The following is a 26,218-nucleotide window of genomic DNA, read 5'->3' on the forward strand; positions in this document are numbered from 1 at the left end:
TGTATAGATCGACCCATATTATACCTGTATTCACAAGTCGTGGGATTTCAGGTGTTGCGTGATATCTCTGCGCCCAAGTAGCAGTGCTTCGCCTGTGCTTCCCCCTAATATAGTCCCAAGTCAATATCTGCCTAGGAAATCGCCTAGTGTTAATCTACATCACTATTTGTACTTGTTGTGAATACGCAGGCCACAAGAAGTAATTAGGTGGCACTTTTACTCAGGACATGCTAGCTGGCAACAAAGGATTCCATTCATTTGGCTAAGCTAAGCTTGCGCCTACCCTGTCAAACTAAAACAATGCATGCGCTGAGACAAAAATGCATTTGCCCACCTATCTAAATGTAGGAAAGAAGGCGAATAAGCCCTTTTTAAAAAAACGGTGGAGCGTTCCTTTAAAACATTTAAAGAACCACTAAAATATGATGTGGTTTCTTTCTTCAGGCACTAAAATGTCAAAAAATGTAATATGCAGTTGTTAACTAAAAGCAGTTATTTCTACCTGATCTGGCCAATAAAAATTACTTATGCGAGTATAAGCCAATGGAGTCTGGTTAATCCAGTCAAATTTACAACAAATTTATGTGCACTACGCAAATACATTTCTTGTAAATTTGACTGGATCAACCAGACTGGATTAACACGTGTACGCACGTGTTGTGAATTAGGCAGAGATTTTTCGTAAGAAGTTCTCCTGTGCGTACGCAATTATTAGTGAATAAGACCCAATGATTTTACAACACTTATCAGCTTAGCCATCACAGGAACAAATTACATTTTAAAATATATTTTAAATTACAAAAATATTTCACAATGTATAATGTACTGTACTTTAGATCAAATAAATGCAATCTTAGTGAGCATAAGAGACTTCTTTAAAAAAAACAATTTAAAAAAATCTTACCAACCGCAAACATTTGAACCGTTTTTTAGAATAGTAATCACAAAAATATTTTAATGCATGTTTTCCTTTTTGTATTCTAATGATTATTTAGTTACTGTGTCAAGCAGAAATAAACAATTACGAAAAAAATGAACTCAAGACACAAAATTGAGCTAATCAATTTACCCAGACAAACTAATCTAATCAGTTCACTTACTGAGACTGAACGTCATCGCCATATCGGAAGGGAGCAGCATAGATAACCTTATCAAGTAAACACACTGTAAAGATTTTGTGTTTTTAAAGTAACACATCCTTAAAATCAACACAGGGTCATTCACCAGAACCCAGAATAATCAAATCACAGATGATAAAACACATAGATAGCATTTTAAAGCATCAACTTTGCACTACCAATACAAAGCAAGTTCCAAAAGGCAGGCGTCTGCATCTGTCCTTCATGGAGAAGGCAATCCCATAATCCACTGCGACAAGCTCAGCGAAACAGTTCCCAATATGGTTAAAACAAACGAAATGTTGACATTTCATTCAATACTGAAAAGTATTAATAAATCTTTGCGTTATTAAAATACACAAATATTGGCTGAAGTAATCAGTTTTAGAGTACTGTGCCATTAGATTAGTAAAACGCCACATTAAACCTTATTGAAATCAACTGTGAGTCACGTTCTCCAATGTGTAATGCTATTTGCTTAATGATGGTCTGCATGCTGCATATTTAATTTCAGCCTAATAAGGGCGAGTGTGAAGGGTTTAAATAATCTATGGGCTTTTTTGTACCGTCTTCAGCAGCAGGCAGTGACCACACCCTCTGGAGAATCACATAACAGCGGTTTATTTTTGGTGGTTATGCACCATATCGATCATTAAGCTGCAGTCTGTTCTGTCAGCCCGGCGTGCATGTGTGTGTCTGAGTGGATTCATGCTTCAATAAATGGGTGGGGTTGAGGTGTGTTCTCACAAAGTTCTCCCTGCCATTACAGCCCATGTGGAACCTTCACATTCATCCACTGCTCAGCTCACAAAGAAAAGCACATCCACAAAAAAAACCACATAAGACAATTCACATGCATCCAATTCTTGTTCTGATCCCAAGCTAAACCACAAAATGTCCTGCACACTTTTAAATAAACATTTGAGACTTGTACACACAAAGCAAGCACTTAAAGTGACCTCAAGTAGAGGTCAAATTTTATCTTCTTGGCATGTTGAAATTTCTGCTCGGAAAATTCATGACTTTGCGATAATCATAAGGAAAACATTTACCAGTCTCAGTCTCGGCACACATACACACAATAATACATAGGTATTAGAGAAATATCTCAAGATGGTTTAGGGTAATTTAATGCGTCAACCTTCCCTGGTCCAACAAACAAGGAATAAACCACTGCTCATTGCTGTGTTATAATTTGTACCAGTATTAAAACCAAAACTGCCGGAGAACGCTGGAAACCAGTTACCCAAACTAATGACTTCTTCTAGATCGTAACAGGATTACTCTACTAATTACACTGTCTGAACAGAAATTACTGAATGTCTGAACACATTACCCACAACTGAAAACACCATTACATCCACCATTTAGTTGGGCAAGCTACAGGCCTGGTTTCACAGACAGGGCTTAGATTAAGCCAGGATTAGGCCTTAGTTCAATTAGGATATTTAAATACCTTTTATAAACATGCCTTAGAAAAAAACATTACTGGTGTGCATCTTGAGACAAAACAATGGAACTGACACATTTTAAGATATATCAGTGCAAGTTGCTTTCAGTTAAAACAGCTCAAACATGCATTTTAGGCTTAAGCTTTGTCTGTGAAACCGAAGGAAAGTGTTTTAAGATCAAATACATTTAAACACTTTAAATACAAACCTAACTGAAGTAGTTTGGTTAGATTAGTTGCATGTTACTAACATAACTTACATTTTACAGCAACATTCTTATTTGCGAATGTCACAAATGTCACAAAGTATTTTTATATGGCAAAACAGCTTGTCCTAACAGCCTAGAGAGCGATTAAAGCTATGCCATTAAACAGCAATTACTTCATAGAGAAAACAAGCATGTGTTGACCAAATGAATTGAAGTATGAATAAATCCAGTGGAGTAAAATAATGCTTGTTTTTGCACATTAAAGCTAAAGTGTGTTATTTTTCAAGATTAAAATACCTTCTAGCTCAATTTAATGTGCAGAGTGAACAAAATTGGAGAAACTTGTTGGTTAAAGTGTTGGTCTGGTACATTTGATAATTTACTGATTTTGGACTAATCTTGGAAACACTTCCTGTAGCTCACACTAGAACATGGCACTAGCAACGGCAAGGTCATGTGTTCGATTTCCAGGAATGAACTGATAAAACGTTTTGAATAAAAGTGCATATGTACGTTTATAGATGGGTTTATTCATGCTGATGTTGTTGCTGGATTTTCTAAATTGATTTCCCAACTTTCATTACCCAAGCTGCACTTCTCCTTTTTCTTTAACTTCCCTGAGAAACATTTGCTTACAGAACCAGTTTATGTTATGATTGATGTGAAACTAGTTTCATATATGGTTAATACGAACACAAAAGTCTTCCAATGATTTCCAAGAAGGAAAAAACGAAACAAGCCCAACAGTAAACAAAAACCCATACACTATCTGATTCTGAAGAACTTAAGGAAGGAAACACTGTTGTTAGGAGTACATGGTGGTAAAGTATTACCTGTTTTAAGTGTAGATTGCGGTAGTTCTACAGGTGATCCAGCGGCGAGCAGGTCTCCACGTATCTCTGTGGCGTGTCGGCGGGATTTCCTGCGCTGGCTCTTCAACCACCTGAACGCACGGCTGAAGGATCCTATCCGTCTCCTGCCCCGTTTACCTCTGCCCCCCTGCCGTTCCTCAATGAACACCTGCAGCAAATCTGAGGGAATCAGATCCCCCACGGAGTCACTGCCAGAAGACATCGTGCAGCCTGCCACAAACACACAAATAATAATGATTCACATTGTTTTGTAAAACTTGTTTTCTCAGGTTTTTAAATTACCTGGACACTAGACCAACCCCTAAAATGAACTGCTTACTCATTCATGTTTAACCACAGAGTGAATTTCACATAGAGCACTACATAGAGAAGGAGTGAATGAAACATTATTTCACACTATATATATATATGTATAGTGAGCAAAAGCTAAAGAGAAACAAAGACTAGCATTCATGTCCTCCAAAACACATCAATGGTCATCTGTCTTTCCACACATTTTTTATAGATGGCATATAGAAGACACATAAGTATTTCTTCAGAATTATAAAACACTCAAGTGCTGAATCTCTAAAGGAAAAGCAGAAGAAACAGAAAGGAAAAATAGAATTGACTTATCTACCACTAAACAATCAAACATTCTCCCAGTCTGGCAATGCTGGAAATTCAGCCTTAGACCTCAGTGATGTAGAATGCAGATCTGAGGAATCACCTTATATGACATATATTACAGAAGTGATATTTCCATTTATATGATGCAGTGACATGACCTCTCAGATTTTTGAGCCAACTTCAAAAAATCGTTTAAACTTAAACTTGTGATGAAACGGAAATGGCGACAAACCTTTTCTTCCATACTGTGACAGAGTGAAACTGATTATCAAAAAAGAAAAACTGTGTATTAATCAGCTGTTGATTGGATTTGTGATGTGGTCATTGCATTCAAAAATGAATGCAATCTTGCAGTCGATTGTAAGAAAGGGACGGGTTTAAGCTCACTAAATTAGGTTTGTAATTAGTTTCTTTGTTCTTATTGTATTGCTGACTGTTTACTCTGTAGCTGTTTTAAGGACTTTTTACTTACATTAATTAACCTAGCATTAGTTTTTGCTGAAGTAGGCCTAGTGAAATTTCACTGACATTTAAAATTTCTCATATCATGAAATAAGACTTATGTGACCCTGGACCACAAAACCAGTCACATGGGTGAATTTTTTTAAATTGAGATGTGTGCATCATCTGGAAGTTGAATAAATAAGCTTTCCATTGATGTATGGTTTGTTAGGACAGGACAATATTTGGCCGAGATACAACTATTAGAAAATCTGGAATCTGAGGGTGCAAAAAAAAATCAAAATATTGAGAAAATCACCTTTCAAGTTGTCCATTTATGTTTGCGATTATGCTGCATTCACTCACAAAAATAAATGATTTATATATTTACAGTAATACATTTACAAAATATCTTCATGGAACTTGATCTTTACTTAATAGCCTAATGATTTTTGGCATAAAAGAAAAATCGATAATTTTGACCCATACAATGTATTGTTGGCTATTGCCACAAATATACCCGCGCTACTTATGACTGGTTTTGTGATCCAGGGTCACATATTACCCACAAATAATAGTGTTAAATAATCGTGATTTCAATATTGACCAAAATAATAGTGATTAGGATTTTTGCCATAATCAAACAGCCCTACATTGAGCAGATAAAATAGCTATCATTTTGATTTATGAGAGGTTTATCATTTTATTAAACTTTATTTGAACATGTAGCACATGTAACCATGTTTTGTTGTATACATTTTTGTTAGTTTAAAATCAGGCCATCTTTTGTAATGTTATTATTTTAATAGGTTTGTTTATGTTTATTTTTAATTCAATTTATTTAAATTTAAAATTAATTTGAATAATTTTAGTTTTGACATAAAACTTGGTGAAATTATTTCAGTGTGGGTATGAGCAGTGCTTAATTTGTAAAGTGGGAGGTCCCGGAGCGCAGAGGGGGGGTGGATCCGGCGACTCAAAACTGGGGTTGGAGGTAACGGAACAAAAAAAAAAAAAAAAAAAAAAAAAAAAAAAACGTACACTGCCTATAGCTTCTTTGCAGGGGCGGCTCCAGAGAATTTTTAACGCATGTGCTGAGGGGGTGCTAGATCATTTACGGGGGGAGCTGCGCAAAACTTGGCCACTAAATATTTAATATTCAATTATTTTAATGATCACAATTAAAGTTTTAATTGTATTAAATTGAACAAGCGCAACATTCAGCATTAAATCAAATATTCTAAAAGATGTAGGCTATTATTAATGATAATGTTATTTCAACATAATATCTCGTTATTTCGACATAATATGTGTGCATGCAACAAGCAAGATGTGCGTTTGTAAATCCGGTGACACGTGTATTCCTTTTTATTAATAAACTAGTGTTTTCTGACAGTGTCAGCTGCAAAGATGAAGTTGACGATCGCCATATAGTGAACGCGCGTTACGCGCCTAGAGAGAAATTATGCACATAATGGATTACATAATCAGAGAGTAGCCTTTTTCCTTTTCGTTTTAAATTATTTCGTTTAAAGACATTTCAAGCTTTGTGTATTTGATGTATTTATCATGCCTGTGTGAGGCATACACTGAGTTTCGTTAAGTTAGGATGAGATGCGCTCCAGTTAACGTGCAATGCAAGTGATCGCGCGGGCGCCTCAATGATTATTGTCTGTTATATTTGCTTCTTATTCATTAGCTAAATCCAGGCAATTGGTTGATGAAAAATTTATTAAAATTAAGATACAATTTATACAAAACGAAATTCACTTTAAAGAAACGCTTTCTACAAAACAAAAATTAATGAAGTGGTCAAAATCATGTCTGACCCACTCGTTTCATATTGCGCATCCTATCTCATGCTGTTCACTTTTCATAAATCAACATAAATGGAAAAAAAAATAACATTATAATATTTAAAAAAATATTTAATTCTGAATTTTGCACACACAAGTTGAAAGGCATTTGTTCAAATCAAGTTCACGGATAATTGTGCGTACATTTATTAATCATTAATATGATACTAAAATCATAAAGTAGGCTATGCTATGTACAAAAAATCAGATGAGCCCAGAATATGAACGCAATTACACGTTAAGCATTTCCTCCCATAGAAAACCATTATAAGAACGCTTAATGTGGCTTAATGCAGAGAATGTCCCCTTATTATGTCGAAATAACGAGATATTATGTCGACACTAGGCTACTGCTGTGTCCACCGTTTCCACATTCTTGATCAGCAGAAACGATTTTTGCTTGTTTGGGATCTGACGTATTTGAAAAAGTTAAGCAAACTTTGCTGTCTTTTTGACATTTCATCGACATTTGACGTCATTTTTGACATCGAGGCTAACAGTAACAGCAATCTCAAAACACAAGATTTTTGTAGAACTTCAATGGGGAATAAAGACTAACCAGACAAATAACAACATTGAACACTACACAAACAGTAGGCAAATTTTTTTTTTTTTTTTATTTAGGCAATTAATTTTCCATAGTGACACAGGAGGTGCCGGATCCAATAAAAAAGGTTCCGGATCCAACGTCGGAGGTGACGGAACATGTTCCGGCGTGTTCCGGCTCAAATTAAGCCCTGGGTATGAGTACTTTTTGAACATTTCCAGCACATTTCACAATACTGCAATAATAATGATAACCATGATCATTTTGGTCACTATAATTGTGATTCATGATTTGAAATTTTCATAGCGTTTTATCATTAACAACGCCACAGAACGAAATCATTGGAATCACTTTTTTAGAATGATTTTTTTTCCATTTGAGGAAGGATAAAAGCGTTAACAGCCAATCAGAAATCCACCAGTCTTTAGAGAGCACGAGCAACTCCTTTTGAACATATCTTGCTTAGGGAACCAATTGAACTGGGACTGATACTTCCCCTCAAAAAAGAACACAAAAGAAAAGAAGTGGAATTCTGTCCTCAGTTTGGAATGAAACTGTTGTGGAATTAGGTGGTCCTTGTATATCAGGGTCCTAATGATGTGCATCGCACACCAAAATTGAGATTGAGTCTCATTCCTGAACACCTAGTCACCAGCTCCACCCTTACACACACAGATACTGACACACACCCTTACACAGCACACACAAGCACACATTCATGATGTGTACAACTTTTAAACAAGGCATTATATCTTGAATAAACACACCCAGCAGATGTATTTACTCAAGGAGGTCATTTTACTCAATTAATAGACGCACAAATAGTCACACAAAGAACAGAACTTCACATGAATGCACAAGGCATAAAGTAAACAGCAACATGAAAATTATGCTGTTTAACATAAACAGCTCATTCAAAGAGAGCGAGCTAGAGCGACATGGATATTGGAAAAAAGCAACAAAAAAAAAAAATAATAATTTGTACATAGACACACTAACACAGTGTAAAAAATGAGGAAACTGGAGCCGATTTCACGTGTGTGAGCGAAACAGAGAGCAAGACATCCTCACGTGGCAGCAGAGCTCTGTTTAGCAGATCAATGGACCAATCAGAGTGCAGCTTTCTGACTCAGTCCATCACCATGGAAATGCACAAAAACAAACAGCAGAACCTGCATGCAGCAGTGCCACGAAGTTTATCCACTCCTCACCGTAATCACATCAGTTTGATCCAGGATCAGAGTTAGAAACACTGACTCACATGTTCTCAGCAAGCTGCACATGATTCATTTGCATTTGGTTACATAATATTAGTTATTAAAATATACATGTTAGGAACTCATTTGCATGACATCACAGGTATGTTTTGTTTGGATGATCTACCCATGGTTTAATACACACATTCACAAAGCGCGCTTGCAGACAATTACTGCACACACTCCCATACAGAAACTCTCACAGCCCTGAGAAAAATGCACTGCTATTCCGACAGGCGTGTCTATGTGTCATGTGATTCAACAGTTTTAGGGTGGATTCAAATGGTGCACTCAAAACAACCGTTTTTTGTGGTATTCCCCAAAAAACTGACAACTGCTTTCTGTATGCTGCATAAAAGGTATGTGAAAGTGCACATTATGCAGAGAAAAACATTTCAAGCAGTAGTATGCTTGTATGTTATTATCTTTCTCACATGACATCATTAGGTACAAGTTATTATCATAATTTCAGACTGTTGTTTTGCAGTTTTAATCCAATTCAACTCAGTCAAAACAAATAAGTCAAGGCAAATGAATTAAAAGATAACTGTTTACTGTCTGTGTCACACTGGAAATGGAAAGATGAGCGCACTGCATAATTGGATAGATCTGCAAGATGAATCTCACAATTCAATGGAACGATTCGACTTTCATTTCCAGTGTGAAGGGTTAATCAAAAATAATAACAGATGTGACTTTTAACATCTCTTTCTTGACTCATTAGTAGGCTTACATTTTGACATAAAATTGGGCTAAAAATAGTAATTTACAAAATAAACTGTACACTTACTGAAGTCATGTGACAACAATATAGGCTAGCATACTAATGTTGAAACATTTGTGGAAAAAATGTTGCACATTGTAAACACAAATGTTTGCATATGTAAAATTTGCTAACTATACATACACTACCGTTCAAAAGTTTGGGTTGAGTTGGACATTTTTAAAATGAAAAGTCTCTTCTGCTCACCAGGGCTGCATTTATTTGATCAAAAATACAGTAAAACAGCAATAATATTAAAAAATGTTTTCCATTATTTTAAAATGTAACTTATTCCTGTGATGGCAAAGCATCATTAGTCCAGTCTTCAGTGTAACATGATCCTTCAGGAATCATTTTAATATGCTGATTTGTTGCTCAAGAAACATCTATTATTATTATCAGTGTGACAGACAGACAGTCTATACTATAATCAGCAGGAATAGTGGGATAGCATGCTATTCCAAACATGGCTACACTCTCTAAGTGTGTGAGGTGTGTTCAAGATATAGAAACCTGGCTTAGCACACCTGCACACACTACAGCAGAGATGATAAGAAGGAGAGGGTGTGTGTGTTCCTGTGGGTTACAGGAAATGGAGGTAAATCTAGAAGATAAAATGCCTGAGGTGTGTTAGCCAGGAAACTGTGGTCACATAAACACACACACACGCATGCAGGATTGAACCATGCTTGCCTTATTTGCAGTTTGATTCTACTAGTTTTTCATGACACGGTGCTCACCAGGTGGATGGAACACACTGATATTCTTACACACGTACACATCGTGCACAGGGGCTTTGCACTCAAAGAAATGAGACATTCACTCATGATTCATGAACAATACATCTTGAATTGGTTACACATAAGACATTACGTGCACAACTACGTGCAGAGTCAGAGACATGAGCACTTCTGTCTCTCAAACACAGACTGTGAGAGCACTTTGGAAATGTCTTTTTTTTTCTAAGCCCCAAACCGAAGAAATGTAGGGTTAAGGAACTGAATTCCTCCGTAAGTGCAGAGGGGAAGTGCTGGGGTCATTGCAGTGCTGCTAGGGAACAGTGAAGGAAAGCGCTGATAGCTGTCATGCTAACTGCACATTATGTCCTTATGGGAGTGTCTGTCTTTCCTCACAGCTACCATTACAGTAACAGTACATTAACACAATAACACCCAACAACACTGAATGACACAAAACACATGAATCTGAGAAGACCACCCGAGGTCTGTTTTTATATCAGATATCCGTGTGACGTGAAATAAATCCAATGGAGAGAAGTGTATTTTTTATGATGATGAAATACAATCACTATTTAACTTCCAAACTTTAGAGGTGTGTGCTGACATTCGTATCAGATTTCAGTCTGATTTCATCCTCACAAAAATACACACTCTGACATTTTGATGCGATCTGTGCTATTGTTTAGTGTTGAGTGTGTGTGTGTGGGGGGGGGGGGGGGGTTCTGGGGCTTTGCAGCAGCTTGTTGAGAGCAGGAGTAACATTCCTAAACGACTGATAATTGTATAATTCCTGTGGGTTCCTCCTCTTCTTCCATCATTGTCTTCTTTCTCTCATCCTGTTTTCCCTCAGCCGTCCTTCCATTAGATTGCTAATGTTTAGGTTTTAATGGAGCTGCTTGAGTCTCAACACAAACTGTCCAGTACTGTTTAACTGTATCATCGTTAAATAATCTGAAACTGTCTCACTGTATCATCTTCATAAAATTCAGAACTGTCTCACTGTATAATCTTCCAATAAATCAGAACTGTTTCAATGTGTCATCTTCACAAAATACATAATTGTCTCACTGAACAATCTTCATATAATCAAGAACTGCCTCACTGTATCATCTTCATGATATCTAGAACTGTTTGAATGTATCATCTTCAAAAAATCCAGAACTGTCTCACTGTATCATCTTCATGAAATCCAGAACTGTCTCACTGTATCATCTTCATGAAATCCAGAACTGTCTCACTATATCATCTTCATGAAATCTAGAACGGTCTCATTGTGTCTTCATAAAATCCAGAACTGTCTCACAGTATCATCTTCATGAAATCCAGAACGGTCTCATTGTATCTTCATAAAATCCAGACCTGTCTCACAGTATCATCTTCATAAAATCCAGAACTGTCTCACAGTATCATCTTCATGAAATCCAGAACGGTCTCATTGTATCTTCATAAAATCCAGACCTGTCTCACAGTATCATCTTCATAAAATCCAGAACTGTCTCACAGTATCATCTTCATGAAATCCAGAACGGTCTCATTGTATCTTCATAAAATCCAGACCTGTCTCACAGTATCATCTTCATAAAATCCAGAACTGTCTCACAGTATCATCTTCATAAAATTCAGAACGGTCTCATTGTATCTTCATGAAATCCAGAACTGTCTCACTGTATCATCTCACTGTATCATCTTCATGAAATCCAGAACTGTCTCACTGTACCATCTTCATGAAATCCAGAACTGTCTCACTGTACCATCTTCATGAAATCCAGAACAGTCTCACTGTATCATCTTCATAAAATCCAGAACGGTCTCATTGTATCTTCATAAAATCCAGAACTGTCTCACAGTATCATCTTCATGAAATCCAGAACTGTCTCACTGTATCATCTCTCACTGTATCATCTTCATGAAATCCAGAACTGTCTCACTGTATCATCTCACTGTATCATCTTCATGAAATCCAGAACTGTCTCACTGTAACATCTTCTTGAAATCCAGAACTGTCTCACTGTATCATCCCACTGTAAATGCCAATCCAGACTCAGAGCTAGTGTTCACACAGCTAACATGTTTAACTGTTGTAGCTTATCCACGTTGTGTGCTCGAAATAGACGCTGAGCGCAGTCAAACGTGCCATCAGAGAAGCACTAATTAAACGTCTGCTTCGGGCACTGATTTCGGCACACCAAAACAATTTCGACCTGAAACTGAAATTAGTCGAAAATTTTCGGTAGATCCCTAATTTTCATCAAATCCAGGACTGTCTCACTGTATCATCTTCAAAATTCCAGAGCTGTCTCATGCTGATATAACCCAAACAATTTTACTTTCCTTAAGTCTCATTAAACTATCCTCATACACTAATTGGGAGTGTCTCACACTTAGTCCTGCAGGTCCCAGGGCTGATTATATAATGAATAAGAGCCCGATCAGCCTGTTTCATCAAAAGTTTTAGATTAAAACTACTTATCCTCCGTACTAATACAATCTTCTACAAACACACGCATCAATGTGATCAAATCTCTCAGCTGCTGATGAAGCTATCAGTGATCAAACCTAAAAGGTTTTTGAAGGTTTACTGAGGGTTAATTTACAACCACTGAATGATGCCCCGGAGCAAAACCAGCCAATTGTCAGCCACTTTAACCTCGCATCAGCTGCCAAAGAAAACCAGTTTTAATTTCCCCTGAATAAAGCAACATTTGAAAACTAGCGTGGGAAAACTATCATCAACAACATTACCTCAAATAGACCTTTCTCTCTCGACTTTGCATTAAAGGTGCCGTAAGAGATTTCCACAGTTTTGCTAAATTCAACCACACACCCTCAAAACCTCACCCCCTCCAAAAACAACATCAGTAAACCCATACATGCAAAATGATTGACAGGCAGATTATTATTTTTTTAAATCACAATGAAATGGAAGTAGCGACAAATCTTGTCTTCTGAATTGTGACGTACACCAGAGAGTAACAGATTATTGAAATAGAAAAAAAAAAAAAAGTAGGGCGGAGACTTGTTATGCGTCGGTTTTGATTGGATTTTGAGATGTGACGGGGTTTAAGCAGACTATATGATTGGACAAGTCCTACATATGTCATCAGAGAGAAGTCTGTCGTTTTCACTGGAAGATCCAGTTATGAAATTTTGATTAAACATTACAAGGTCAAAAGATTTTTTTTTAATTAAGCAAGTGCATGGATGAATGGTTCACAATAAGATCTATAACATAAATTTAGCACATTTTAATGCATTTATCAGCTAAAAGTGAATTTTGTCAATTTTCAAAAACACACTAGTATGGCCCAAACACAACAGACATAGACTAAAACTGTGATATGATGGGTCTTCAATGGGCCTGTCAAAGACATATATGTAAATATTCTTGTCCCTACCCCTCAGAGTAGCATTGGCAGTCATCCTCACACATTTCATACACAACTCATCACCATGACAGCTGGCTTTGACCACACCACGTGGCTGTTCAGATGTGTGCAAGTGTGATGGATTCAGATCATGCAAAAGCAAAACTAAAGAGGCTCTCTATTAAATCAGTCAGTAACTTAATTTCCTACAGTTGGGCAGAGAACACACACACACACACACACCTCCTGCTTCTGCACACACTTACGCAACTGATCTGGAATCTCTACAGAAACAAGCCCCAGCATGGCAGCCTGACGGGTACAGGGACACACCCAAAATCAACAATACCTACAATCACCTTTCTTTCTCTCTCACTCTCCCACAGGTCACCCATGATCGACAACGTACTACCTGAGAACATTAGAGCAGGAGTCCCTCTGTCTCACTCCACCTCCGCCTCCAAACCCTGCAGGTCTCCTATCTGTTTCAGGTTAATGTGCAAACCCGCTCAAGGTCTTTGAGCTACACATGTGTATAAAAGAAACTGTCATGCCGCTGAAAAACACATCCCCAGAACTGCTACAGATTTTCCAGAGTTTAGAATTTAATGATTTATAGTGATATAAATTGATAGTTTTATAATGATAGTTATGTTTACAAATAAAAATATAACCATAACTATCATTAAGGTTTCATAGGTTTACTTTATTTGACCTTATCTAACCTTAGCCTTTTTGCACGTTATATATATATGAAGAGTTCAGATGCAAAAGCCTCTAAGTGCCATCTGAAATTTTCTTCTAAAATTATCATTTTTATCAAGCTCGTATATTTAAGGTCAGTAATTTCACTTAAAAGCCAATGAAAATGACCTATTAATTGTCATTTAAGTGAAATTACTGAACTTAATATATACGAGCTTGATAAAAATGATCATTCTAGAAGAAAATTTCAGATGGCACTTAGAGGCTTTTGCATCTGAACTCTTCATATATATAGTTTAGTGCTGGCAACGATTAATCACGATTAATCGCATCCAAAATAAAGGTTTATGTTTGCATAATATATGTGAATATATAATTATTTTGAATATATAAATACACACACATGCATGTATATATTTAATAAAAAATATTTCTATTTATATATAAAATATGTATATGTATATATAATATAAATTATGTATAAATGTATATACAATATATATGCGCAAATATTTCTTAAATATCTATGCATATGTGTGTATTCATATGTACAAAATAATTATACACAGTACACAAACATATATTATGTAAACATATATTATGTAAACACAAACTTTTATTTTGGATGCGATTAATTGTTGCCCAGCACTAATATATATATAAACGATATATATATATATATATATATAACTACATATAATATATATATATATATATATATATATATATATATATATATACATACATATACATATATATATATATATATATACATACATATACATATACATATATATATATATATATATATATATATATATATATATATATATATATATATAACTACATATAATATATATATATATTAAACCTTACTGACATATTGACAGTCATGAGGGTCCACAGGGGTCCTCTCCATGATATAATTTCCTGTTTATGGTTGTCACATGACAACAACTGGCTTTCTGCACACTGGTTGCACCACACTGACATTGATTTGATATACAAAAGTTTTAAAATATTAATAATATTTTAGGTTTTTTCTTTTTCTTTTTTTTTTTTTTCTTAAGGAAATAAAAAAATGAATGATCATGGCAAACTACTTTTACACCTACATTTAATTTTTCAAGATTTTCGGCATTTTTATTACCACCTCCCCCCTTTTGCTTTTGTCTTTGTTTTTACAATCTCCCAAAAGTTACACCTAGACATTTTTTACTTTAAGTCCCACAAAAATATCAAAACGGAATTTAATTCAGTAATGATCTGCAATTCATTGTCTGTGTGAATTGCTTTTATGTAACTTTTAAATAGATCCTCTCAAAACGTCACTGACTTAAATATAGATTTAGGAATATATGGGGTCAGAGAAATTAGAACTTGCTCAAAAAAGTGAAAGAAAGAGCAAGCCACACATACAGCTGAAAGTAAAACACACATATACTACAACATACCAGGGAGCACAAACTTTTAATGATTAAACACACTGGCGCTAACTACAAGTTAATAAAGTTCTAACTTCAGTCGTGAGTTTGCGTTATACTAATTACACAAGATTTGAAGTCTATTGGCAGACTGGGTAGGGCTGTTACCTGTAACTTCTGGATCCCTCAGTTTCCTTGTTCGGCGCTGTAAAATCCTTTACATCGGACAGTCCATGTGAATCTGGTCTGGAAGGTTCAGGTGAGGCATTTCCACATTATTCCAGTTTTTTTAAAGAAACTCTTGTTCTTTAGAGAGCAATCAGTCATGAATAGTCCATGCAGACTGTGCTCTCCTCTGCTTTCAGATACTCCTCTCTGCTGAATCCTCAAGAGGCTTCAGGTGAGAATTTTAAGGGAGTTTCCAATCTCTGTCAGGTCCTTGAGCGCTCAGGGCCGCCACCCCGCGGCCACAGGATGAACAGACACTTACACTATGGCAAGCCGTATAGGCATATAAAACTATGTTTTGACGGTCCATAAATATATTTGGGATAGTTACAATAGTATTTCGACGAGTCATAATTCTAATTTGACTAGTCAGAATAATAATTAGAGATATCTGCAATTATAATTGCACTAGTAAGAAATCTGATTCAAGATATCTCGAAATACTTTATGACTAGTCAAAATTCCATTGAAGATATCTGTAATGAGGTCATAGATATCGCTCACACATACGCAACTGTATTTAGAGATAGCTCTATTTAATTATCACTAGTAAAATTGTAATTTGAGATATCTCTAATTAGAATTATGCCTAACACAAAATCAATTAGTGATATCTTTAATTACAATTTCTACTAGTCAAAACTCTTTTTAAGATATCCAGAAATATTTTCCAATGGAAGTCAATGGAAGAATATAGGCTAACTAGTCAAAATAGCATTGTAGATATCTTAATTCCAATTACGAGTCAAAATTGGAATTAAGATATCTGGAATTGGAATCTTGACTAGTCAAAACTAAATTATGATTAGTACAGCCATGGGTATTTAATGCTAAACAGCTTGCCATACTCACACATCCTCGAGACATGATTAGGTAACACACTGATTAAAGGCTGTGTGACTGATTTATATGTCATTAATGACTTGCAGGATGTTTTGCTATGGAGGTGCTTAGTCATCCAGGACACAATTTTATGAATTAAATCAAATTTCAATTAAATTTAAATTGATTAATTAAATAAATAAAAATAACTTTACTAGCAGGCCTACGGTGCATTTAAAGGGATAGATCACTTTAAAATGAAAATTCTGTCATCATATACTTACCCTCATGTTGTTTCAATCCTTTCTTTCTTCTGCTGAACAGAAAGAAAGATATTTAGAAGAATATCAGTAACCAGACAGTTTCTGGTCCCATTGACTTCCATAGTAGGAAACAAAATATACTATGGAAGTCAATGGGACCAGAAACTGTCTGGTTACTGATATTCTTCTAAATATCTTCCTTTCTGTTCAGCAGAAGAAAGAAATTCATAAAGGATTGAAACAACATGAGGGTGAGTATATGATGACAGAATTTTCATTTTAAAGTGAACTATCCCTTTAAAAAGTGACGTGAAGTGAAGGCAGAGTATGGTAACCTATACTTTGTCCTTTGCATTTAACACATCCGAGTTAGTGCCCACACATTAGGAGTAGTGAGTAGTGAACACACACACACACACACACACTGCAAACCGCTGTCACACACACCCGGAGCAGTGGGCAGCCATTTTGCTGTGGCGCCTGGGGAGTGATTGGGGGTTAGGTGCCTTCCTCAACCGCAGTCATTTCCTAAGGGTATTGAGAATTTAAACCCACAAACCTGACTCTCAAACCATTAGGTGTCAACTGTATACTCAATATAATATGAAAAGATATTATATTGTATATTAGTGTCTTTCATCAGCAATTATAGGTCTAATTTTCACTTACATTCTGTTGTTTTTAGGTGTGTGAGTATGTAGACAATACAGATTTAGTAAGTCAATCTGCTATTGGCATTACCACAACATCATCAAAGAACATGTCGTCATTCCCACCACAATCACGTTCATGTACAAACACAATCCCAGCATGATGAACATTGTGATCTTGTAGAAACCGCTGTGAGTCAAGTTTCCTGGCTTATGAAACATGCTGCTTTTTTGTGAGACTTTGTAGGGGCTGAATTTTACTTTGTTCTTTCTTGAGGCATCACTTTCTGGTTTTGGATGGGAATATCTAGATCAGATGTTTTTACAAGATTGGCTAAAATGGACCTCAAGAACATTAAGTGCCGTTCACACCTTTGGAACACCTTTTTCTCAACGCGTTTCACATTTTTCTCTCTTGTCAGAGAAGGTGTACAAGCTAAACATTTTATTAAAATGTTTCATTATGATCTCATATATATCATTCTTATGTTCTTAATTACCAGACGACGGATACAATGAAAAATCAAACATTAAAGCCTGGTTTCAAAGACAGGGCTTAGATTCAGCCAGGATTAGGTCTTAGTTCAATTAGGGCATTTAACTGTTTTTTTAAGTGTCTTAGAAAAAAAAAAAAACATGCATGTGCATCTTTAGATAAACAATGACGCTGATATATTTTAAGATATGTCAGTGCAAGGCTAGACGAGGCTCAAGTCTTGTCTGTGAAATGATGTGTATTATGTAAAAAGAGTGCAGCCTTCAGTCGAATTTGAAGGTTTGTTTTTTGAGATAACAAAGGATATGCAGAAGAACTGCAAACATTTTCTTTACTTTACCAGTAAATGTTATTGATCACAGCTTTACAGCAAAAACACGAGGAACAGGAGAGAAAAGCATCGGAGCTGAATTGGACAAAATGGCAGCCCAAATTTTGCCTTATCTAAAAAAAAAAAAAAAACCAGACCTGCTGTGAAGTTCTTTCCTTTTTGTAAAATAAACTAGATTAAATACATTTGATTTTATGTGCAAAAGTTCCCCACTACTGAGCTTATCTTTGTTTTTATATATAAATAAATGAATTAAACAAAAGATAAATTATTTAAAATAAATTAAATATTTTATAGTATTTGTTATATATTTATTTGCAAATGTTCCTCACATCCGAGTTTATTTTTGTTGCTACAGTATATGATACAAGAACCAATGAAATCAAAATATTCCATCTAGTAACATCTATTCATTTGTCAAGAGAAACTTGGACTAAAATAATTTAAAAAAAAAGATTGCATTCAACAAATTTCACTCAATTCAGGTTTATTATTTTATAATCAATCACTGCTTAACAGATTATACATTGAAAAGAGGACTGACAGTAGTTCAGTGTATCGTTTAGCCCATGTTGTCAGTGTAAACTCACTTCTCCTATAGAGCTCAATCTCCAGCAAACATTAACACCTCCCTTTAGTTCAGTGGTTTGAGGCCTCAATTTGCCCTAAACAAAGGGCACTTGACATAATAGCACAGCCTGACACTTCGACCATTACACTAAACACTGCAGCTCATTAACTGCTCAAAGTGCAGCGCTTCTTGGTTATTTAAGACACTTCTTAAGTATGACCACAGACTTCAGGTAGTTAAGTTTGTTTTCACTTTCAGTTTGATAGGTATACATTTAGTCAATATCCAAACAAGAACTTCTATGATTCACTACTGGAGAGAAATTGGGTATATTCATGGCTCAGTCAACAAGGTGATGAACACCAGCTTAAAAAAAAAATTCTTAGTGCAATATGTAGCTAAATGTGTCTAGCTAGTGTTTTTTTTTTTTTTATAAATTGTTTGAATGCATCTACTCAACATTCTCTAACTGGACATTTAAATGTTTGGTTTCCAAGCTATACTTAATTATGGTGAACATAACTGAGATGCCAAAAACCTGCTTTAATTTCAAAAGTCATTGTCATTCTCATTGATGAGGCATCTGACAAATAAAAATACACACGATATATAAAATGTTAACAGCCTAAAGTGTTTGTCAGGAATCGCTGGGCATTCTCTTAAAGCATATTTCTTTCTTTAAAACAAAATAAAGATCAGTAAAACATCACATCAAATTTTTTTTTAAAAGTGCAAACCCTCATTAAAAGAAACATTTTCAAAAAGATCAAAAATCAAAGCTGTGTGTGATGATACAGATTTCTTCCACAGTCACATTCTTGTGCAAAGTGTAGTTCGTCCAATAAAAATCCTCTTTGGCTCATGCTCACATTTCTACTGTCTGAAGTAACACACGTCATCCATGGCTGCCGTGATTCTGCGAGAAGGAAGAGATTTAAATCAAAAATAAAATAAACCCAATGAGCTCTTTCTCTCACATCCCACAACAAATCTCTACATAACTCGCTGGCGCAGGCAGAGGGAGCTGTTTATTATGGAAACATTTCACAAGCACTTTAATGCTTTATTGTTTATGAATTTTAGACATCATAGTCTAGGGATAAGTAAAAGTGATAAAACAGGTGTTTTTACCTCTGGGTCTGGTATCCTCCCTCACACAGGTTCACTAAAGCATACAGGTGTCTCAGAGCGTATTCATACTGCAAAAAGAGAGAAAAGATGTCTCATACACACAGTACACCACAACTAATGATGCAGAAATCCTGAATGTTTGTACCTCCTGCTGGTGCCAGTTGAAGCAGTGTTTCTTGTAGTGCTTGACAGCGGTCTTGTAACATTCGTACTGTGTGAGATCTTCACGTCCATTCAGATAATCGGTCATTTCTTCTTTGTCCTGGACCACATGCTCCACGATCTTACGCATAGTGTTACCAAGCAGCTCTCGCGTCTACAAAAACATACAAGCACAAAAGCTATTATAATATGACACTCTTGACTGCAATCTATGACTCTGACATCACTTTCAGTATAGCAAGTAGTGTCACATAGACTATCATTCAAATGTTTGGGGTCTGTAAGATTTTTTTTAAATAAGTTTGTTCACCAAGGACGCATTTATTTGATTTAAAAAAAAAAAAAAAAAAATCTATTTTAATATGTTTGAAGTGCAATTTATTCTGAATTTTCAGCATCTTTAATCCAGTCTTCAGTCACATGATCCCTCAGAAATCATTCTAATATGCTGATTTGCTGCTCAAGAAATATTTATTACTATTATACTTCTTACTGAAAACAGTTGTGCTGCTTAATATTTTTGTAAAAAGGAATACTTTTTTTTCCAAAATTCTTTGAATAGAAAGTTATACATCACAAAAATCACAATATAAATGCATTTACCGTCACTTTTTATCAAATTAATGTATCCTTGTTAAAGAATACATTTATTAACAATAATAATAATCATCTTACTGACCCAAAATTGGTAAAAAGCAGTGCTACAAACCTGTAGATGTGCATGGATGTCATTCATGAGACCAACAACAGTCTCAACATCATTAGACTTGGTGAGTTTTCTCTTCATGATTGCGAGGGGCACATCAGGGCTGCTCATGAGGTCATGTTCATTGATCACAGGCAACGAAACCGGCTCGGCTGCCTTATCAAGACCTTTAGAGTTACCCTGGAACGCGAAAACCTTCATGTGGGACAGCGTCTAAAACATAAACAAACCAAAACAGTTACATTTGGCCAGTACTGACATGCAGACGCTACACAGAACACCATTTATGCTTTCATCAGACACTTCCTTGTCAATAAAGTACACACGACTTTAAAAGGGAAACTTCTGGAGCTAGCTGAGAATATATGCCAGACACTAGACCAAGAATGAACAGCGCATATCAATATCCATCATATAGTTAATAAACTAATCTATATTCAGGATGCTACTCACAGTTGCTAGAGTTTAGGGACCGTACAGATGAGCCATGAGCACAGAAATGGTAATGATTATTTATTCATTTATTTTATTTTTTATTTCCACTAACTTCCTTCCAGTCAGGGTCCTAAAATACATTTTTGCAACAGCTGAAACTAGTAAACTGTTAATTTACCAGCCGTTAATGATTATGCGTTATCATTAAATAGAATGCAATTTCATGTAACATATTTTTTTGCCATTACATTTAAATTTGTTCCTGTGACAATAAATAATGAATCACTTTGCAGCACAGATAATGGTGCCTTTCACTGTATCACTGATGCAAATCAATCTTACATTTCAATTGAGTGTATAGACAGTGTGCCTTATCTTGCATTCCTAATCTTTACTGAATGTCTTTCATAGGCAGTGTTTGTGAGTGCATTACCTTGTTTCCATACTGCATCACATGGCTAGTGTTGGTTTTGGCCTTCACGATCTTAAACTGCTTGGCCAAAGTCTCTTTGCTCAGATCCTCCTAAAGAAACAAACACACAACACCATTTAAAACACCTTCCCACGATCTGCGTGATTCCAGATTCTATCGTGAGCTGCCCCGCTCTCATTATGATCAGACTGTTCGTGCTGAATAAATGCTTTTCTCTTCTATTTTTCTTCAATTTGGACCTCTGTCCCAGATGCGTGTACTAACCACGTCAGAGTCTTCCATCCAGTTGACACTGTACCAGTCTCCCAGGTAGGTGTCTCTGGCCTCGTCATAGTAACAGGCATATGAGGATTCATCAGAGTTGGCAGCGGTTGTAGCATAGACTGGGACACACACCCGGATTATACATACTATGTTATTTACACAAAGCAGCATGTGTGATGAAGTTAGGAAAAAAAAAAAAACTCACCATTAATGTCAACAGGCAGAGGCTTCATCATAGAGCCAGATTCACAGGCCTCAACATAAAACACCATCTATGTGTGCGAGAAAGGGTTTGCAGATTAAAATAAATAAATAAATAAATAAATAATGTGGTTTTCACAGAACTTATGTTTAATGAACACGTGTAACACTCACCTTCTTGTATTTGTTGTTTTGGTGCATGTACGTGATGGTACTCATCAGGTCATCTACATGAAGCTAAAAGTAGAGGCATGATTTACTGTAAGTTTCTAGATATAAAAGCAATTCATTTACACCATCCCCCTTCATTTATAAACATGTCATGCATAAGGAAGTTAAGCAATAACTCCTCTCCCAAGCTGCTCACGCACAATTACTGAAAAAGTTGTCGTTTCAGCAGGTTGTCGATAGAACTCATGGCTAAACTTCCTGCGAGTTAAATGCGTTACTCATTATACGACAACTTTCTATGTCAGCTGACCTATTGCTTCAGTATCTTCAGTGGGGGCTGAAAAAAGTCCAATCATTTGGGATGTTTTGGTTTAAATTAGCTATTTTTTTCATTTGTAATGACATCAGACAAATATACACAAAAGAAGCATTTACACAAGTGGTCTCAGACCTTTGGAGATAACTGTGTAGTGTGTGTGAGAAGAGCCCTGAAAGGATCTGATTCAGCTAAAAATGACCACAGGAAGTAGAAAGTGCTTACATCATCATTAGGGAAGGCCAGCAGACCTGGTGCTCCATGATCGGTGAAATACACGAACACATGATCATTTGGACCACTGCCAAGAGGAAAAAAACATCACAAGACCTGTTTTACACATATCTGTCTCAACATGCACAAACAGTCTAGATTTTACAGGAACTGAGGGCAATAAATTAAGTAAGACAGTAACAGCTGCCACAGGCTAATTTGCATTTTAATACAAATGTATCACAGACACACAGAAAAATAAAATACCACAGTTTTTAAGGAAACTTGCCTCTTCAGCACTTTTCCAGATCCTCCCTTCACACCAGCAGCATCACCCTTCAACACCGCCAGGAAGTTCTGAGGGGTCACATCCTATATCACAAACACACACACACAATATTAGTGAACGGATGCCAAACACACTGCTTACCGCTTCAAATCTCAGAGACAGAATTACACGTATTGACTCACATCACCAATGTAGTCCTTCAGCACTCCTTTGTAAACATCCGATCCATTGGGTCTGTTTATGATCACTCCTGGAGTTGGGTTACTGGACACACAAAAACAGGCATATGAACCTCTGTACTGAAAAGGCTTTTGGTTTTAAGGAGCAAAAACTGACAAATTGGTGCTAAAACGATAATTATTAAAAGACACAAACAACTTTCTCCACCACTTATCAAAACAGGTTTAAAAATTAACCCAAAAACATGTGACTAAGCCAACGATCAGATAACACATTTCTTTCTTTCATCGTTCAATTCAGCGGAACATCTGACCTACATTTGAATTCATAATCAAAAGCCACTAAAGCAATAAATATCAGTTGCACAACTTTCAATAAAACAATAAAATAAAGGTTAAAATTTCACATCTATTTAAAAAAATTAAAAAAATAAAGCATTTACCGGGTGAATCTCATGAAACCTGTCCAAAACACACATCATGTTTCACCTCAATCGACAACAATAATGTAAATGCGAATTTTTTTCAAATTTAGAGATTATAGTATGTTATTATTTAGATATAGGCTACTTTGTGTATGCAAAATAAATAAATCTATACATTTTGATTTAAGAGTTAAATGCAAAGCGATTTGTGAGATTCACCCTACAAATAAACGAGCACACCGCATACAAACATGACAAACATCTTTAATGCCAGTCACGACCACAGCCATGACAGAAAAACCTGACATGCTACAATTCATGAATTTTTGCTTTTCGCAGACTTAAGCTTCTGGTGGTTAAATTAGATACTTGTGACTTCTGAAATGGGACAGACTCAAAGCTCTGTTTGTGTGTTTGTACATGTGCGAACATGTGGTTGAGCTAAATCATTTATATGGGTCTGCTTCTGGAAGACACAACTTTTCCAAAGCGATTTAGGGGAAGTGATCATATTGGTGTCGATGACAAATTACCCAGCAGACGATTAGGAGTTTTTTTTGTTGTATCTGAAATAGCAAATATATCACATTTTCTACAATCTGAAGTGCTTGTTCCTCTATCACTATCGGACCTTTGAGCAAATCAACTCCAAGTCATAAATCAACTAACTAGCCTCGATCCAATAACTCTTGTGTTACCAGCTCAGATCTTTAACCACTATACCAGTGGTACTCAGGGGTCCCCAATAAGTTTTATTTAAATACTTTACATTTAGTTTTATTTTAATGAACATGCTAAAGGTACTGTATACTAAACACTAAAATAATTGTGCAAGATTAAACTGACTTTTTTGAATATATTGTTTTGGACATATGGAGGCTGAGAACCACTGCATAATACAAGTCATACTCACTCTGAACTCTGAGCAAGATCATCATACATCATCACCACAATCTGCTCATCGGGAATTCCGTTCTTATGGACAATTTGATATGCATGGCACACATCAGCCTATAAACACACACAAAAGAATAAATGAATATCTAAACAGACTTCAGATAAGACAACTGACAAATAATTTGGAAAAACATGTCCTTTCTCCACCTCAAAGATCACTTCCTTTCTCACCTGGTGTCTATAATTGTACCAGCCATTAGATCCGGCCACAATGACGACCCAGTGCTTCCCGTTGTCTGGCTGCTCGGCAGGGAAACCACTCACTACCAGCCCCAGGCTCAGGGCGAGAACTGAAACTGCCACTCTCTGTGCGATCATCTCTGCAATCTACAGACAACAGAGATGGAAAATAAACCAGAAAAAAAAGACCATGCGTGTTTTTAAAATGTTAAAGGTTGTAAACTTCCCTAAAAAGGCAAAGGTATTTGCAAAACCACATAAAATACTTAATGTGATGATGACATTTTAATAATATAATTATTAATTAATGCTTTCTTTTACATAAACATTTTTACCATTTACACTATGTATTTACTATGAAATTATACCAAGCCTTTAGTTATGTACATTTTAACATGTAAATTTGTGATTCTCCCTAAAAGGAAACATACACAACATATGCTCCATTTACTAAAATGACACAAACATCTTAAATGCTAGTCACCATTACACAATGTACATATGTCTGTATATAAATACTATGTACAGCTATGTGTTGGCTTTAACTCGGACCCATTGTGCTTTCTTGATGTTACTGTAGGATTACAGTAAGGCTGAGATAAAATATATATAGGGTGAAATTATAAAAAAAAAAAAAAAATTTTTTTAGCTTATTCCAAAATTCCACTTACAAATGTTTATCTTTATACCCCATGTGTGCCAAAAACATAGTTCCAACAGTTATTGTTACTACTGTAAAACCCTAATACATCTCCTTAAACAGAATATTAATCTGTCATTTTGTTGAATGTCTCTTTTTAGATGATAATGGTAGCAAATACCGAATTTAATTGGGGTAATAAAGACTGTAGCACTTTGGGCGGTAAACGGTGTTAACCAAGATTTTGCAAGTGGTCTCGTGATCACCCAATAAACAAACAAGGAAATCAGGGCTACAATAATAACAGCAGGCCATAGGCCGGTATAAACTATTCTCTTTTTAGCTGAATTGAGTTTTTAACCTTGAGGTGGTTAATTATACAAAACACAACCAAACAAAATGAGTAGAGTTAATACAAAATAAAGATAGTAGTAGTTTATGTGAGCTTACCTGCTACTGTAGCGCTGCCCGAGCTGCCGAGCTGGAGCGACGCGACGCTTTATTACAACCTGTGAGACGGGGACTCATGTGCAGCAGCCAATCAGCGCTAACGGACTCGTTGCTCTAACCAATCCGCTCAATACGGCTCTGCGCTGCATCCAATCAACTTCGACCTATGGGCGGAGCCTCAACTGACCACCTGACTAATCGGTCATGTGCCGTGAGTTTGACTGAAAACAAAACAAAATATATGTTTCTTTTATATATTATATAAATAGATCGATGCACTGAAGTGGTCTCCCGCTCTTACAGGGAAAGTCTAACCGTTAAGGGGAAATGCCTCACATTTATTAGGGGAT

The 26,218-nt window shown here is 35.9% G+C and overlaps 2 protein-coding genes across 3 annotated transcripts in view; both read right to left on the minus strand.

Moving 5' to 3' along the window:
- LOC311279860 (uncharacterized protein) overlaps positions 1-15,743 on the minus strand; it is a 29,591-nt gene extending 13,848 nt beyond the window's left edge. The window contains exons 1-2 of one of the 2 annotated variants that reach the window (XM_084391635.1): positions 15,524-15,743; positions 3,611-3,859 (exon numbers count right to left, since the gene is read on the minus strand). In XM_084391635.1, coding sequence (XP_084247761.1) covers positions 3,611-3,851 — 241 coding nt within the window. In that variant the 5' untranslated portion in view covers positions 3,852-3,859; positions 15,524-15,743. Of the gene's footprint in view, positions 1-3,610; positions 3,860-13,638; positions 13,655-15,523 lie in introns of those variants that run through there. The other variant, XM_084391636.1, reaches the window with a different exon arrangement.
- A 2,872-nt stretch (positions 15,744-18,615) lies between these two features.
- lgmn (legumain) lies at positions 18,616-25,993 on the minus strand. The gene is made up of 14 exons (XM_084391887.1): positions 25,869-25,993; positions 24,770-24,925; positions 24,555-24,652; positions 23,220-23,301; positions 23,038-23,120; positions 22,761-22,836; positions 22,223-22,285; positions 22,053-22,119; positions 21,848-21,966; positions 21,584-21,673; positions 20,719-20,928; positions 19,993-20,163; positions 19,848-19,915; positions 18,616-19,632 (listed from the first exon to the last, which is right to left on the minus strand). Exons 2-14 carry the CDS (start codon positions 24,914-24,916, stop codon positions 19,590-19,592), a joined length of 1,317 nt encoding a protein of 438 aa, XP_084248013.1. The 5' UTR covers positions 24,917-24,925; positions 25,869-25,993; the 3' UTR covers positions 18,616-19,589.
- Positions 25,994-26,218: the final 225 nt, after the last annotated feature.

Source organism: Rutilus rutilus (genome assembly GCF_951802725.1).
Source record: "Rutilus rutilus genome assembly, chromosome: 20".
Lineage (NCBI taxonomy): Eukaryota > Metazoa > Chordata > Actinopteri > Cypriniformes > Leuciscidae > Rutilus > Rutilus rutilus.